At 36.3% G+C, this 16,461-nt stretch overlaps 1 protein-coding gene across 22 annotated transcripts in view; it reads left to right on the forward strand.

Annotated features, from left to right (window-relative positions):
• The window catches only part of DST (dystonin), a 453,023-nt gene that overhangs the window by 285,341 nt on the left and 151,221 nt on the right, over window positions 1-16,461 (forward strand). For all 22 annotated transcript variants that reach the window (XM_053664982.1, XM_053664966.1, XM_053664967.1 and 19 more), the window contains 14 exons: window positions 1,509-1,604; window positions 2,174-2,299; window positions 2,878-3,030; window positions 3,233-3,387; window positions 3,598-3,724; window positions 4,212-4,395; window positions 6,372-6,529; window positions 7,043-7,221; window positions 7,749-7,887; window positions 8,915-9,108; window positions 10,299-10,461; window positions 11,734-11,817; window positions 12,741-12,848; window positions 13,409-13,507. In XM_053664982.1, the coding sequence (XP_053520957.1) occupies window positions 1,509-1,604; window positions 2,174-2,299; window positions 2,878-3,030; window positions 3,233-3,387; window positions 3,598-3,724; window positions 4,212-4,395; window positions 6,372-6,529; window positions 7,043-7,221; window positions 7,749-7,887; window positions 8,915-9,108; window positions 10,299-10,461; window positions 11,734-11,817; window positions 12,741-12,848; window positions 13,409-13,507 (1,965 nt within the window). The remainder of the gene's footprint in view (window positions 1-1,508; window positions 1,605-2,173; window positions 2,300-2,877; window positions 3,031-3,232; window positions 3,388-3,597; window positions 3,725-4,211; window positions 4,396-6,371; window positions 6,530-7,042; window positions 7,222-7,748; window positions 7,888-8,914; window positions 9,109-10,298; window positions 10,462-11,733; window positions 11,818-12,740; window positions 12,849-13,408; window positions 13,508-16,461) is intronic.

Below are 16,461 nucleotides of genomic sequence, written 5' to 3' on the forward strand. Positions count from 1 at the left end.
AGAGGAATGTCTCTGTTCACTGAAATCATGATGACACGAAAGATTTGTAAAATTCTAGGCCTCGTTAGGAAGTATGGGAAAGTTTCATTTGACCTTCTTTTATGTGAAAAGAGGGTTTTCCATGGACATGAAATGCTACCTGGGAATGTCACAGACACAGAAGAGTACGAAGAACAACAGGGGTAGGAAATTAGAATAATGGTGCGTCTGGGTAACTTTGTACAGTGATAAACTAAAAATGGAATATTCCTGAGGGATTAAAGCTATTAGAGAATATGATTATAGGTTAAGAATTTTGCTGAAAATAGAAAATGTGGATGTGAACCTGATTATTTTCATGTAGAAATTTTAATGTAATTAAAAGTTTCTTGAGGGATGAAATTAAGCCTTAGTCATCTTTATGACTCCATTGGCCTATTCAGTGTCTTGTGGGTACATGGATAGCAGTTAATTATCAACAATATTCATATTTTATATGAAAAAGAAACTAATAATCTAACAGTGCACGATAATGTCTTTTATAGCCATTTTACTCCAAGTAGCTTAATTTGAGGGAGCAGGTAATGTAATTATGATATGTTGCCACATTTCCAGTGCTGTTGGAAATGCCTGTCTGGGCAAGCTCAGCAGGAAGTGAGGTTTCCCAAAAGGAGCAAGGATGACAGGCTGAGTTAAGGTAGCCATTGAAGTATCTGGAGCACCCTCTTCTGGAAGGCAGTGAATTGCACCTTCAGTGTAAAAGGGTGTTTCATGTTTCCCTGAGGAACTAGGTGTCTTCTACAATATATTTGCCCTCTTGAAAGATACACTTTATCTAAAATAAAATGAAAGCAACACAATATTTTTAATAAAAATTTCTAGTATTATAATGATAGATTCAGAATTACAGTGATATGGGATTGTATACTCTCTTCTCCACCCTCCCCAAACATTTTCCTGGTAAAACCAAACACATAAATTAATCTCTGTCTCCGGTCCCAAGATCTTCTGGCCTGGGTTTAGAAGCAAAACAAGGAGAAATCTAGGGAACCATATATTTTGTGTCAAAGGTCTGTCCTGTGATCCAGTAATGTAAAATTCAGAGAAAAGAAAGAGAGGTGAGGGGCAGGGGCAGTCGAGTGAGGGTTCCACAGAGTGGAAAAAGGGTGGGTGGGAAAGGGGCCAGGGTCCATTGGCATCCACTTGAAATGTTAAATATTTTGTCATGTACGAATAACCAGAGTTAGCTTTCTTCATATATTTTAAGGAAAAAAAAAGGGAAAGTTTTAAATTTGAAAGAAATTGACCGGAGTGATTTAAAAATATATATTTCAGCTTTTAGGACTGGCTTTGGCAAGTGATAGTTTGAGATTAGAGGGACATTCACTACTCTGACTTTCAAGTCTTAATCTGCAAAAACAAAGCCCCACCATCTGTGCAGATAGTGGAGTCTCTTCCCCTTAGCAGCACTGCCATGCACGCCGGCCCTCGCCCAGCAGCAGTGACCGTAGCTGTGCTTTGTCCTCAAGGCCTACCGCGCGGCGATGCAGACGCAGTGGAGCTGGATCCTGCAGCTCTGCCAGTGTGTGGAGCAGCACGCCAAGGAAAACACTGCCTACTTCGAGGTATGGGACCGGAAGCGCAGCTCCCGTTGAGGCCACTGTGATTGTGGCTGACCTGCAGGCAACGTTGTCACAGTCTGTTGTAAGATACATGTCTGTGATGTGCCGGGGAAGCACACCGAATTTTGATTGCTGTCGGATATAAAGCATGTATGTTCTGTAGGGCACACGGAAGCATTCTGTTCAGGAGGAAATCCTTGAAAACCCTCAAAGTGTCAGAAAAATCTTTATTTTACAAATGTATCTCTTATTAAGGAAGTATTTTCATTACAGATAGCCATTGTAGACAGCTCTTCTTTTTTGTTATTCTTCAGAAGTTTTAAATTATTGTTGGAATTTCATCCCGATAATTGTTTCAAATTTAGTAAACCTTGGACATTTAGTATTCATAATTATCCAAGTACAAGAGTTATTTTATTAAAGGAGGGATGTGGCTAGTAAGTTGTATCAATTTGCTTTTATGCTCTTCTCACTGATGAGGGCTACACACAGGGCCCTTGTAATTGAACTTGGTAACGTGTGCTTTACTGGTATTTAATATACTTGAACTACCAGTTTTTGTCTTTCCCTAGTTTTTCAATGATGCCAAAGAAGCTAATGATTACTTAAGGAATCTGAAAGATGCCATTCAGCGGAAGTATAGCTGTGATAGATCGAGCAGCATTCACAGGCTGGAAGACCTTGTGCAGGAGTCAATGGTACTACTAAGAAAATCTAGGGACTTCATTAGTAATGCAACATGGGGGTTAGGTCGTTTTTATTATATTTTTATTGGTGCAGAACTTTATATTTTATTGGTAGTCTTGATTCCACCTCATTTAATCAAGCATTTAAACATTGTTTTAGTAACAAACATAATAAATATTTTCTATGTGATAGCCTTGTGATTTTAAAATGCTTTAACAGTGTTCTGGGTGTGTGCGTGGTTGTTCATTCCACAAATACTTGTTAGGTATTTTCTATGTTGCAGGTACTGTTTTAGCTCCTGTAGGTAGAGGGTGAACAAGACAGACAAGAATCCCTTCCCTCATGGGGCTTGCATGGTAGAGGGGGAGTAGACAATAAGCATGGAAATAAGTAAAACATATGTGTATGCTGAAGAGGAAAAACACAACAAAACAAGGGCAGAGAGATACAAGAGGGGGTAGGGAGGGATCGAAAGTTTAGATCATGGGGTCAGGGTAGGCTTTTCTCATGGTTCCATTTGTGGAAAGCCCTAAAACAGCACAGAATACAAATCTTCTACCATTTAAAGTCCATCTCATTTATTACTTAGGAAGAGAAAGAAGAACTTCTGCAGTATAAAAGCACAGTGGCCAGCCTGATGGGGAGAGCAAAAACCATAATTCAGCTGAAGCCTAGGAATCCGGACTGTCTGCTCAAAACATCTATTCCAATCAAAGCCATCTGTGACTACAGACAAATTGAGGTACTTACGACTCCTAGAAACAGACCAGTTTCTGGCATTTTGCATATATTTAAAAAATGAGGTCATATTGCTCACCGGTAAAGTTTTCCACCTCAAAAAACAAAAACAAAAACATGTACACACACAAATAAACCCAAGTTTGGGTATGAAAAAAAGATTAGTCAACAGTGATTTCATTTGGCTATTCTTCATTTTAAACCAGATAACCATATACAAAGATGATGAATGCGTTTTGGCGAACAACTCTCATCGTGCTAAATGGAAGGTCATTAGCCCTACTGGGAATGAGGCGATGGTGCCATCCATGTGCTTCACAGTCCCTCCCCCAAACAAAGAAGCAGTTGACTTTGCAAACAGGTTCGTATGCAGCGGCTAAAAACTGACCCCTGGTCTTGGAAGCTCTCTGAAGGTTAAAGAAATAACCAGCACCTCATCTGGGCTCACAGGATTGGAGGGATCTAAAACTAGTAAACATGGGATATTTCTCACACACACAAGAAAAAAATTGGAGTATGTTTCCAGAGGGAGTGAAAAAGCATAATCTGTGTTTTCTTTCGCATATTTCAGAATTGAGCAACAGTACCAGAATGTCCTAACTCTTTGGCATGAGACGCATATAAACATGAAGAGTGTAGTATCCTGGCATTATCTCATCGATGAAATTGATAAAATCCGGGCTAGCAATGTGGCTTCTGTAAGTGTAAATCTGTCATCAACCTAATCTGTCCAAAAACGTGGGGCACCTTGTTATGAAGAGTAGATTTTGTTTTTACTATAGACTAGGATAGAGCTCAGCAGAGCCAACGTTCATTCACTCAATGGCTAGTTGTTATATACCTATTATATACAGGGAGCTTTTGAAGAATTGGGAAAATCTGGGAGATCTCACATTTCGTTTAGTGCTTAGTATATTTTGGTAGGGAGACAGGATATAGTGTTTGGACTTCAAGAGATGAGTACAGTTTAACTTCATTTACAGAATTTTGTAGTCTTGGTTTTCTTTGCCTTTCAGAACCTGAAGTTGTTAGTGAAGAGGAAAATTAATTTCAAATGATTATTCTATTGATGATGATTAATATAAACAGGCCTATACCATGAGACCCTAATTTGAGATCGGTCCCATCTAAATTTAGCTCTGAGGACTATAGTCACTGAATTGTATGGTCATTGTTCTTTTTTAGATAAAGACAATGTTACCTGGTGAGCACCAGCAAGTTCTGAGTAATCTGCAGTCTCGTTTTGAAGATTTTCTGGAAGATAGCCAGGAATCCCAAGTATTTTCAGGCTCAGATATAACACAGCTGGAAAAGGAGGTTAATGTGTGTAAGCAGTATTATCAAGAACTTCTTAAATCTGCAGAAAGAGGTAAAGTATGGGAATCCTTGTTTATTTCCACCTCCCATGTGTGTTTAGTACAGGCCATTTTCTGCCCTGAGTGGGAATTTCAGTCTTAGGTGTGTTACACCCCTCAGCCTGTGATGGGCAGACACAATTGTTGGACTGTTGACAGCATGCTTAAGTTGAGAACATGCAAAAAGGGATTAACTTATTCCTAAATGATGAATTAATTAAAAGATGCCAACCAAATAGTATGACAGATGATGAAATCTTAATGCATCTACTTTTCAACATTTTCACTGTTTCGCAATATCATGTTCAGAATGATGATCTTTTCATTTCAGAAAGATTCAGTTGTTTTTCTTTTTTTATTTATGGATTTGAGAGAGAGAAGAGAGAAAGATTGATTTTGTTGTTCCACTGATTTATGCATTCATTGGTTGACTCTTCTATGTGCCCTAACCGAGGATAGAACCCGCAACCTTGAGGTATCTAGCCAACACTCTCTACAACTGAGCTACTCTGCCAGGGCTTAATTATTTTTCTAAGTATCAATCTTGGATTTTAAAGAATGATATTCTGCCCTGTCTGGTGTGGCTCAGCTGATCGAATGCCAGCCTGTGAACCAAAGGGTCATCAGTTTGATTCCCAGTCAGGGCACATGCACAACCCAGGGATTGTGGGCCAGATCCCCAGTAGGGGGCACTCAAAAGGCAACCACAGCCCTGGCTGGTGTAGCTCAGTGGATTGAGCGTGGGCCTGAGAACCAAAGGATTTGGTTTGATTCCTGTCAGGGCACATGCCTGGGTTGCAGGCCAGTTCCTAGCAGGGGATGCACGAGAGGCAACCATACACTGATATTTCTCTCCCTCTCTCCTTCCCTTCCCCTCTAAAGATAAATAAATAAAATCTTTTAAAAAGTAAAGAAAGAAAGAATAAAATAAATTAAAATAAAAAATTCATTGAAAGTGCCCTGGTGGGATAGCTTAGTTGGTTAGAGCACCATCCCAATATGCCAAGGTTGCAGGTTCAATCCCTGGTCAGGATATATATAAGGATCAACCAATGAATGTATAAATAAGTGAAACAACATATTGATGTTTCTCTCTATCTCAAAAATCAATAAATAAGGCCCTGGCTGGCGTAGCTCAGTGGATTGAGCGAGGGCCTGCGATCCAGAGTATCGCGGTTCGATTCCCAGTCAGGGCACATGCCTGGGTTGCAGGCCAGTTCCTAGCAGGGGATGCACGAGAGGCAACCATATACTGATATTTCTCTCCCTCTCTCCTTCCCTTCCCCTCTAAAGATAAATAAATAAAATCTTAAAAAAAAAAAGGCAACCACACCTTGATGCATCTGTCCCTTTCTTTCTCCCTCCCTTCCCCTCTTTCTAAATATAAATAAATAAAATATTTTAAAAAAATAATGACATTCTTTTTTAGAGCACTTCTAGATTCAAAGTAAAAGTGAGAGGAAGGTGCAGGGTTTTTCCATAGCCAAACTTGGATTTTATGCAGAGGTTAATGGAAAAAATTTTGTGTAGTTAACTTTTGTTAAATATAAATTTTATTCCATAGTCTTTTGAAGTTACTTAGAGCCAAAAGCTGTACTAGTAATACTCTGTTTTTAAAAATTGAAAACACTAACGCATTTTAATCTATCTTTTATTTTGAAGGATTTTAATTTAATTTTTATAATCTGCAACTAACATGATTGACATTTTTTGTGAACATAAAAGATCAATATATCACTTCCCTTGGATGTGATAAATTAGAAACGAGTACTCCACATGGCATTAGGGGAATTTCATTAAATCTTTGTAAATTGTAAAGTCACTATTTTAGGGTTTATATCCTTAGGTTGGGTTTGCGATGATAGCTGGTAACGTTCCTTTGACTCACTGTGTCCCAAGACATAGTAAAACGGCCACATTAAAACATAAGCAAGAGCATGCAAAAGATAGAAAACAAGGTACTTTCTGAACATCATCTTTGTTTTCACAGAGGAACAAGAGGAGTCAGTGTACAATCTCTACATCTCTGAAGTGAGAAACATTAGACTCCGGTTAGAGAACTGTGAAGATCGGTTGATTAGACAGATCCGAACTCCACTGGAAAGAGACGATTTGCACGAAAGTGTGTTCAGAATCACAGAGCAGGAGGTGAGATTTATAAATGTATTGGGACAAAATTTGACTTAAGATAAATTACTATCTTAATGACTGTCAAATCCTGTGACTTCTTACATGCTCCACTTTACCCAGCAGCCACTTTGTGAGGTCTGATTATATATTTATTGCATATTATAAACTTGGATTCTGTAATTCACCTCTACCTCTGACTCACATAAACAGAGGAATGTACGCCCTCCTGCCCACTTTGGTGGAGGCAGTCAGGGCTTCTCCCAGTGGAAGTCATTAGACATTTGTTGATCATCTGCTACGTGCAAAAACACTAGGTAGATGCTTGGGCCTGAAAAGGTGGGCAGTAAAGGAATTACTGATGATAAAACTTGAATGCTGTGACTTAGGTTTCTCACATAAAGAAAGAGTAAAGAATATGTAGAATTTTAAGGTAATGATCATAATGTAAAATGTGAATTTTAAAACTGTTTAAAGAATGATGCTCAGTCTGGAGTGGAAACTTAATACCGATGTTTGTTCTCTGTTTTATAGAAACTAAAGAAGGAGCTGGAGCGTCTCAAAGATGATTTGGGAACAATCACAAATAAATGTGAGGAATTTTTCAGTCAAGCCGCAGCCTCTACATCGGTTCCCACCTTACGGTCTGAGCTCAGTGTGGTTATTCAGAACATGAACCAAATCTATTCTATGTCTTCCACTTACATAGACAAGTATGTACCCACCGTCTTAATATAAAAGTGCTTCATACAACTGTCCTGTTTTTATGTATAAGCTGTACATTTAAAAATATTCATTTTTGTGAACATAAATATCTACTTTTATTTCTCATGACAGTATATTAATTATTTCTATGGATTTCTAGTGCTTCTTCACATTGAAAGAGCATGTGCCACAGAGATCAGGAAATAATGTATGATCTTCTCACATTGAGCCTGTATTTTGGTAGCTTAGCTGTTGCAGCCTGTAGGCTTTTCCCCTCACGCGTGGTCTGAACAAGGCTTGAAGAAGACCATCTTATCTTGGAACCTCTGGTTAAACACTGCTTATGGGTCAGGGCATGGGTTGAGCCCATGCTGTCTATTAAGAGAAGAGTCAGATGAATATTAGTCTTGTAGTTAATATGTCAGTGATTCAAGATGAAGAACACGCTATATTATGTATTATAATGGTGCTTCAGGACTGCCTTAATGAAAAATAAACATTTACCCTTAGAAGACTGTTTAATTCTCCTTATTAGGTTGAAAACTGTTAATTTGGTATTAAAAAACACTCAAGCTGCAGAAGCCCTTGTAAAACTTTATGAAACTAAACTGTGTGAAGAAGAAGCAGTTATAGCAGACAAGAATAATATCGAGAATCTCATAAGTACTTTAAAGGTATGTCTTGATTTTGGCTGTTTTACAAGATCTTACTCTAAAATTAATTTCTCTAGCATTTAGATCTGCAAAAAATCAACCATTAATTATTTTAGCTTGATTATGTTTACAGTCATTCCATTGCATATCTCTATAATACCATAGCTAACTGCAAATAAATATGTTCAGGCATTTTTAATTTGAAGCAAGTTCTCATTGAACATTTGAATCTTCTTTTTTTTTTAAAATTTTATTTATTTTTAGAGAGAGGGTAAGGGAAGGAGAAAGAGAGTTAGAGAAACATCAATGGGTGGTTGCCTTTCACATGGCCCCCACTGGGGACCTGGCTTGCAACCCAGGCATGTGCCCTGACTGGGAATCGAACCACCAACCCTTTGGTTCGGCGACCCTTTGGTTCACTCAATCCAGTGAGCTACACCGGCCAGGGCAAAAATTTGAATCTTCTTGACTGTAGTTTTTTATAATCAAGAGGAGCTAAAATTAAAAATTAAATCATGGGTAATATTCTCTTTCTGAAAGAGGCATTATTTGAAGAGCTCAAAGAGGCAAGTAGAGGAATTAACCCAGGGAAGGAAGAAGACTGGTGACTGTACTCATCTGTGTCTATAGATTTGCATAAAGAGTCGAGTAAAACTGTTGCAAAAACAATTGTGAAAAGTTATCTCAGTGATTTTTTAGTGCATCCACTCAGTTTTAAACAACGAGATTAATAGATATTTTAGAAATAATCAATGAAAAAGACGTTTATAGAGGTAGCTGACTTGCTTATGGAGTATTGATATGTAAATTCCATTAGACTGAATTTTATTAAATTGTCAGGGTTTTTTTTTAGATCAAAGTACAGTCACATATTGGCAATTTAGTAAGGTTCGACCTCATACATTATTTTTGTATATGAAAGATAATGTTTCCTTTCTCTGACTTTATGTCAGTCACTTGTAAATAAATTGTACAGTTAGGTAAGTAATGTGTTTACCCAGTGAGTGGTTGACACATTTTTATAATTTTCACCAATTAATGTCTTTAGCAATGGAGAGCTGAAGTAGATGAAAAGAGAGAGGTGTTCCATGACTTAGAGGATGAGCTGCAGAAGGCGAAAGCCATCAGTGATGAAATGTTTAAGACCTACAAAGAACGGGACCTCGATTTTGACTGGCACAAAGAAAAAGCAGATCAGTTAGCTGAGAGGTGGCAACACGTTCATGCTCAGATTGACAACAGGTTCGTGTCCTTTTGGTTCCGTTTTGGCCCAGATTTAATGTCTGTCCTTGGAGTCTAGGTCAAACCTAAACTTAGGCTGTTTCTTTCTAAACTTTTATATGTAGGTAATTTCATTTACATAGTTAATTTCCAAATACAGTTAATTGTGATAATTTCAAGATCTTTAATCATATTTCTTTGTTACATGGTGGACTTAAGTAAGACATTTAACTTCAAAATAAATATTTTTAACTATGTTATTAAAATTATTGATATACTCTGGCATTTGTGTAATTAATCTACTTGCTTTCTATCTAAAGGGGAAAACAATATCGTTCTCTACTTATTACCAGCTTATGATATTTGAACACAATATTTAAGTCATTCAAAATTATCACCAACTTACAGGACTCAGTAGGAACATGGATCACGTGTTTTGCGGGGCCGGAGCACTCTATACCAGACCTCAGAGATGCTCATTTTTTATTAAAGACACAGAACGTTGAAATCATTTTCCCAGTGAGTGAAATTAAAAAGTGAAAGGAAATTTGATGGTTTAGGGCTCATCTAAAAAAAAAATGGAATAGTGTCTTTTCTCATTCATTTCATGTTTCTATTAATGCAGATAAAATCCTTTTGTGATGTAGTACCATTCTTGAGAAGTAAAATTATATTCAAATATAACATATTTCATCTCTAAAATATGTGATATATAGGTTTAGTATAGTGATTTTAACTCATAGAAACTGAAATATTTAATCACAACTCCTGGAAAGTACTCTGTCAGTTCATGCTGAACCACTCAATGGACTATCATGTCATTATTTCAAAAGCAAACTGCCATTTGATGCAAGCTTTGGTTAGTTAAGACATGTCGATTGATAGTAATTATGGTTAAGTTTCTACTTTTCCTGCTTTTTAGCTTTAGTCTCTTGGGCTTGTCCCTAGGATAATCAGGTCCATGACTCCCAAAACAGTATAAGTTGTACAACACCAGGAATAAAATATTTAAATTCAACCTGAGCCCCATGGAATGCCCCTGGAGATGTTCCTCAGGGTGCTGTAACCTTGAATTTTTTACCCATACCCCTGTAGTTGTGCTTAGTGCATTGGAGAACAGTTATTTTGACTCTCCCTTCTCTATTCTATACCTTTCACCTTCCTAATGGGTACTATTAGAAACTATAACTACTCTGTTTTGATTTTCTCAGGTTACGGGATTTAGAAGGCATTGGCAAATCACTGAAGTACTACAGAGATACCTATCACTCTTTAGATGACTGGATCCAACAAGTTGAAATTACTCAGAGAAAGATTCAGGAAAATCAGCCTGAAAATAGTAAAACCCTAGCCACCCAGCTAAATCAACAAAAGGTATCTGAACACAATTCCTTGTACTAAGGTTATATCTGCATTTGCTCATTAATGACCCTTATCTTCCTTACTCTTGTTAAAAGAAATAGCCAGAAGCTATTTAGAAGAAGGTGGGAAATAAATCATAAATATTAAAATCCTGCAATCCAAACTTACATACGAAGGGGTCCCCCCAAAATCCAGAATTATCTTCTGGAGGGCGGGCCTTTTGTAGTGCAGGTTTCTGCTGCTAGGTGAGCGTTCTAGGAACCCATCTGTATCAGTGTACCAGCTGGTATTGTTGTGAGAGGCTGTGTTCCACCTCTGAATTTTTTTTGATGACTCAACCTGTTCACCTGTTTCATGGTGGGTAATTTACAAGCGCACCTGCCCATGCTGCTCTGCGTGTCCAGCAGTTTTTTACCAAAAACAGCACAACCCCTGTGCCCCATCCTCCCTATTCACCAGATCTTGCCCCAAAACAAATATTTTTTTGTTTCCCTGATGAAAAAAGTTCTCAAAGGGAAACGTTTTGCCCATGTGGAAGAGCTAAAACAAAAAATGTCAGAAGCACTAAAAGATATCAAAATCAATGACTGTTCAAAAACTTTTGAGTAGTGGAAAAAACATTTTGGTAGGTGTATTGTATCAAATGAAGAGTACTTTGAAGGTGACTGAAGTTTAAACATTAAGAATAAACATACAATTTTAAAAAATAATTTCTGATTTTTTGGATCCTTAATGTCACCTACTTTGATTTCTTGGAAATCATATTTGAAAGCACGAGGAATAAGAAAGTAACACATTGGGGCAATTTTCAAATTCCTAACGCTCATTTAATCGCAGGTATGAAAATCTCTTTTGACACTGAGCTGGTCACAATAGTTTTGTGGGATCCTGAGTAAATGAAAATGGTTAGTGGTAGAACATTAAACAGCCATATTTGACAAAAAGTTCAATGCTTTGAAATTTTTTTTCCGTCTTGATGGGCCAGTAATTTCTAGCTGTTTTGATCAGGAATAGGTAGGGGCCTAGGACTACAAGTCTACTTCTGGAAGATGCCTATGAAGTTTTACAGTTTCTGCTTCGGAAGCTCCATGTGGGTGGGTCACTTATATGGGCTATTCTAGAAGTTTGTGATTTATCCATAAGGCACGTTGCATGTTATGTGCTAAGGGCTAAGGAACTATACTGTTAAATGATGTGGATATTTCTTAGTTCCTGAGCATTTTAAGTAGTTCAACAGCACAGAAATTCCTTGTCATTTTTCTTTTAAATTGTGTGTCCTTATAGATGCTGGTGTCAGAAATAGAAATGAAACAGAGCAAAATGGATGAGTGTCAAAAACACGCAGAACAGTACTCAACTACAGTGAAGGTGAGAGGATCCAGTTACCTGCCTCACATTTAATATTTGGGTTTGTGATTCTCTATCGAGCTTTTTAAAGCCTGTTCAAGTCATTTTACTCTGTGTTAAAAAGTGAAAACAGAGAGCCCTGGCCAGTTTGCTTAGTGGATTGGAGCATCGTTTCATACACCAAAAGGTTGCAGGTTTGATCCTGGTTGGGATGCATATGGGAGGCAACTGACTGATGTTTCTCTCTCTCATTGATGTTTCTCATTCTCTCTCCCTTCCGCTCTCTCTCTGAAATCCTAAAACATATCCTCAGTTGAGGATTACAATGAAAAGAGAGGATCTTTTATTTGAAACTTTTGGATACCTGTCTAATACTTCTTTGAAATCTGAGTCACACAACAGCCCCTGGTTGTTCATTTTCTCTGTCTTACCTCTCAGGCACCCATAGCCCTCCAACCACGTAAGAAAGACCGAGCTCTGAAATTCATTTCATTTTGCGCTTCCTCCCTCCTTCCTTTGCCCTTGATTGCTCTCTCTTTCCCTCTCTTTCTCTCTAACAATGCTATAGTATTCCCTGAAAGGACCTCTAACTTTCTGAGTTCTCATGCTCTTTGAAGTCTTTAATAATAAATCAGCTTTAGCCATCCAGATGGACAGTGCACTTGCCTGACTAGAGGAAAGAGCGTAACTAGCAGGTTGTACTAAATGTTTCCACGAGCTTATAAAGAGACTTAGGAACTTCCCTAACTGCCCTAAACGTTTCTGATTTTATTGCCACCTTTTAAACATCTCAGGGTTGGATGGATTTGTGATAGAGTCACAAAAACTAAAAACTGTTGTTTTGTAATATTTTCTTTGAAAGTTATTCACTGAAACTAACTTCCAGTTTGGATGCTTTAGCACTTTGCTTCAGTTAATTTAATCTCATTGACTCCTTTATCCAGGACTACGAATTACAGACAATGACCTACCGGGCCATGGTAGACTCCCAGCAAAAATCCCCAGTGAAGCGCCGAAGAATGCAGAGCTCCGCCGATCTCATTATTCAAGAGGTAATAAAAGTTCCATAGACAAGGGAGGGAGTGTAAAACAAACAATGCCTTAAAAATTCAGATATTTGCATTGTAAAATAAAATGGTAAATTTACCATTTTAACCATTTTAAGCTGTATAGTTCAGTGGCATTCAGTTCATTCAGTGTTGTGCAGCCTTGGCCACTGACCATCACCAAAAACTGTTCATCATTCCAAGAAGAAATTTCCTACCTAGAAACTACATTTTACTCAATTTTTTAAAAAAACCCTTCGAAGGGGAGATTAATGGGGGGAAAATGGGGACAACTGTAATTGAACAACCACAAAAAACCCTTTGAAAATCTTTAGTCAGGTTTAATTATTAATTGGAGATTATAATAAATATACTTCCTGATTAAATTTAGAAGAGAATTGCCATTTAGAATGGCTTGCGCAACAGTAATAAGCTCATGCCCGTCACCGTTATTGGGGAGTGCGTACTTTGCTGTCATAAGACCTAGTTAATATTATATTATTACTTACCATTACTCATTTGGGCACTTGGAGGTTATGTTTGTATCATTTTTTCCTTACTTGCAGTTCATGGACCTACGGACACGATACACTGCTCTGGTCACCCTCATGACGCAGTACGTTAAATTTGCTGGTGACTCACTGAAGAGGCTAGAAGAGGAAGAGGTAACCCTTAACTATGAACGACTAACTAAAAAGGAAGTATGTAGCGTGGTTTGGAAAAACAGAAAAGGTTTTACGTTAAATTTACATGGTTAATAGCTGATATGTAAGTAAGTATTTAATTATAAAATTAAAATGGAAACAAGTAGACGCTTAGGGTTTTTTGACTTGTATTAAGGTTTTCTCAAGTAGAAAAATAATGTTTTTATTTTCACTGTAGGAATCTAACATGAACCATTTGATGTCTTAAATGGTTCTACTTAAATCATGAAATGGTGACACTGGCAGAATTTTTCTGTTTTCTCACAGTTGAGAAGCATACTTCTTTGAAGTATAGTGACTACTGCTATGTCTACAGAAATACTGTGTAAATGCATCTGTTTTACATAGTATAATTAATTTATACCTTCAAACATAAAACAGATTTAAAACATAAAAGGCATTCATTTAGAAGTATAGGTGTTTGTACAAAACAATAGTACATTTTAAGAATTGTGAAGTTGTTTTTGTTTTTATTTTTATTTTTAACCAAAAAGGTATGGTATGTAATAAGAAGACTGTTTACCAATCTAATTTTGAGGCATTTTGCATTTTAAAGTATATATTCACAATTAGAGTAAAGAGTTATTTATGAAAATATCTTGTCATACAGGCTATTGTATATACTTTTGAAGGGATTATACCCTGCTTTATCATCTTGGTATGCTTTCTATTCCTAACCTCAGAACAGACAAAAATAGTAGCTGAATGCTGAAATTATTAAATCGTCTGGCATTAGTCATTCTAAATTAGTCTGTTGTTGAAATTTTGAAGGTGATTATACTTAGTATAACTGTGCATATAATGAGCAAACTAAAACAGTAGTAAATGTTACATAGATGTTACTTTCTTAGTTTCTAAAAATGAGACTGCTTTCATAAACTATTTTAGTCTGTTCAGTATTAATAATTTTCTGCAGCTAACTTGCTAACATAGCTAATTGCAAGTCTGTATAACTAGCTTCTTTTGTGCTTAGAAAGGAGAGCCAGAATATCTGTGACCATCCAAATAGTTGGCATGCACCTCTCATTTATGAAAAAAATCCCTAATTTTTATATTTTGACTTTTCAATAGATACAGTTCCATATAAATGGCATACAGATCTTTTAAATTGTATTTTTAGCTGTTAAACTTAAGTAATTTAAGTCCTTTTCTTTGTTTTATAATATATAACTTTTATTGCACACATACGAGTCACTTTGCTCATGTTTATCTTATGAGGGAGGATACTAATTACAGAACCAAATCATATTTCCACAAAGCCTGAATATATACAAATTATGCTCGTCATCCTTTGAAGCATAAAGGAATTACAGTGAATTGAAAGTTAAAATAATATAGACAATACAAATACTATAATGTAAAATATATTTAAAAAAATTCCTGAATAAAAATTCATCACTTAAGAGTTATATCAGCGGAATGTAAAAGGTGTATCTTATAAAAGACCTGTAGCTCACTCAGCTTTTAGACTCCAAAGAGTAGTGTTTCTGCTACTGAGTCTGTAAAGATCCACACGAGAAACCTTGGTCTTCTGAGAGTAGAATTTTCCACAATGAACATGAAATCGAAGAGGGATGTAAGTTTATTTCAGAAGATAATATCAAATTAGAAATGAAAGTAGAGTACCTATAATGGATTTTAGGCAGATAAAGAGATTTTTTTAAATCTGTGTTGAGAGGAAAGTATATTAAATATCAATTGCTGAGATTAAAGGACAGTATATCTCCTTGGAGAAAAGTTAGAAAAAACCTGAGGTATTTATTTTTATATGAATAAGCTTGAAATCTATAAGAAAGCCAATCAGCAATAGGACTAAATTATTTATAGTAACTTTTCTAGTATTTGCCAAAAAGTTTAGAGTATCTAGACAATGTGAGCTTATTAACAATCAATAAAATTACTTTAAGATGCTGAGGGTTCAATAACATTTTTTTCTTGAGAGAATTTTTAATTTTTTAAACCCTAAAACATAGCTAAGAAAAAATAAGCTCAAATCTTCTTAGCCATAGCTAACTTTTAAGGGGAGGTTGATAAAAAATTGAGAAAGACCCTATTAGAAATAAACTCATCAAAAATATTGGTATTTTAACATTTAAACCGAGAAAATGCTTAAGTGTCACTAGAAGTTGGCCCTGATAACAAAACAGAGCACTAGCACTAAGTATTGCAGACTGTGGTAAGATCCATTTAAAATGAATTCTTATTTTAAACCACATTTAGGTAAGCAAGGAAACAACTGAAATGTTTGTCAAAATTATGGAGGTCCAAGAAATTTGAGGAAGCAAAATAAGATACATGGTCTATAATGTAAACTAAATTATCAAAATTTAGCAAAGCTTCTCAATTTAAAATATATGTTCTAAAATAATTTCTTGATGTTTGTTTAAACTGTTTATAGTTATGGTTTGGGGCTGATGATATGGAACTAACAACTTTATGGTATTAATAAAGAGAAACTAAATAGTAATTGGAAACGAGCTCTGACCGTGTAGTTCTGTAGTCAATGCCAAGTGTGCTCCTCCCAGCTGGTATTGATTTTATCATGAACAAGGTAAAAAAAATCTTCTTAAATTTTATTTTATCCATCGATGCTAAATCCCTAAGTAGATTTTTAAAAGCATTGATATTTAATGAATATCTTTGTGTTTATGGAGTATCTAAAGGTACATGTCACGGTGGATTTATATGAGGCATGTCTTTATCAAGAGCACCAAAATCTGTGAGTATGTGAAGCACATCTTTTCCAAAGCCACCAGGGGCTATAGCTGCCTTTGCATTAGCAACTCTGATTATGGTTGTCTTAATATAGCAATATGAACAAGTTAGAAATTTGATTTTAGGAATGACAAGTTTTTGTATAATTTTTCTTCTACCTCATGTTAAGTATTATTTCCTGATTTGGCTCTCAGTCCCAA

This window comes from Artibeus jamaicensis, unplaced genomic scaffold, assembly GCF_021234435.1.
Source record: "Artibeus jamaicensis isolate MK-2021 breed Jamaican fruit bat unplaced genomic scaffold, CSHL_Jam_final contig_388, whole genome shotgun sequence".
NCBI lineage: Eukaryota > Metazoa > Chordata > Mammalia > Chiroptera > Phyllostomidae > Artibeus > Artibeus jamaicensis.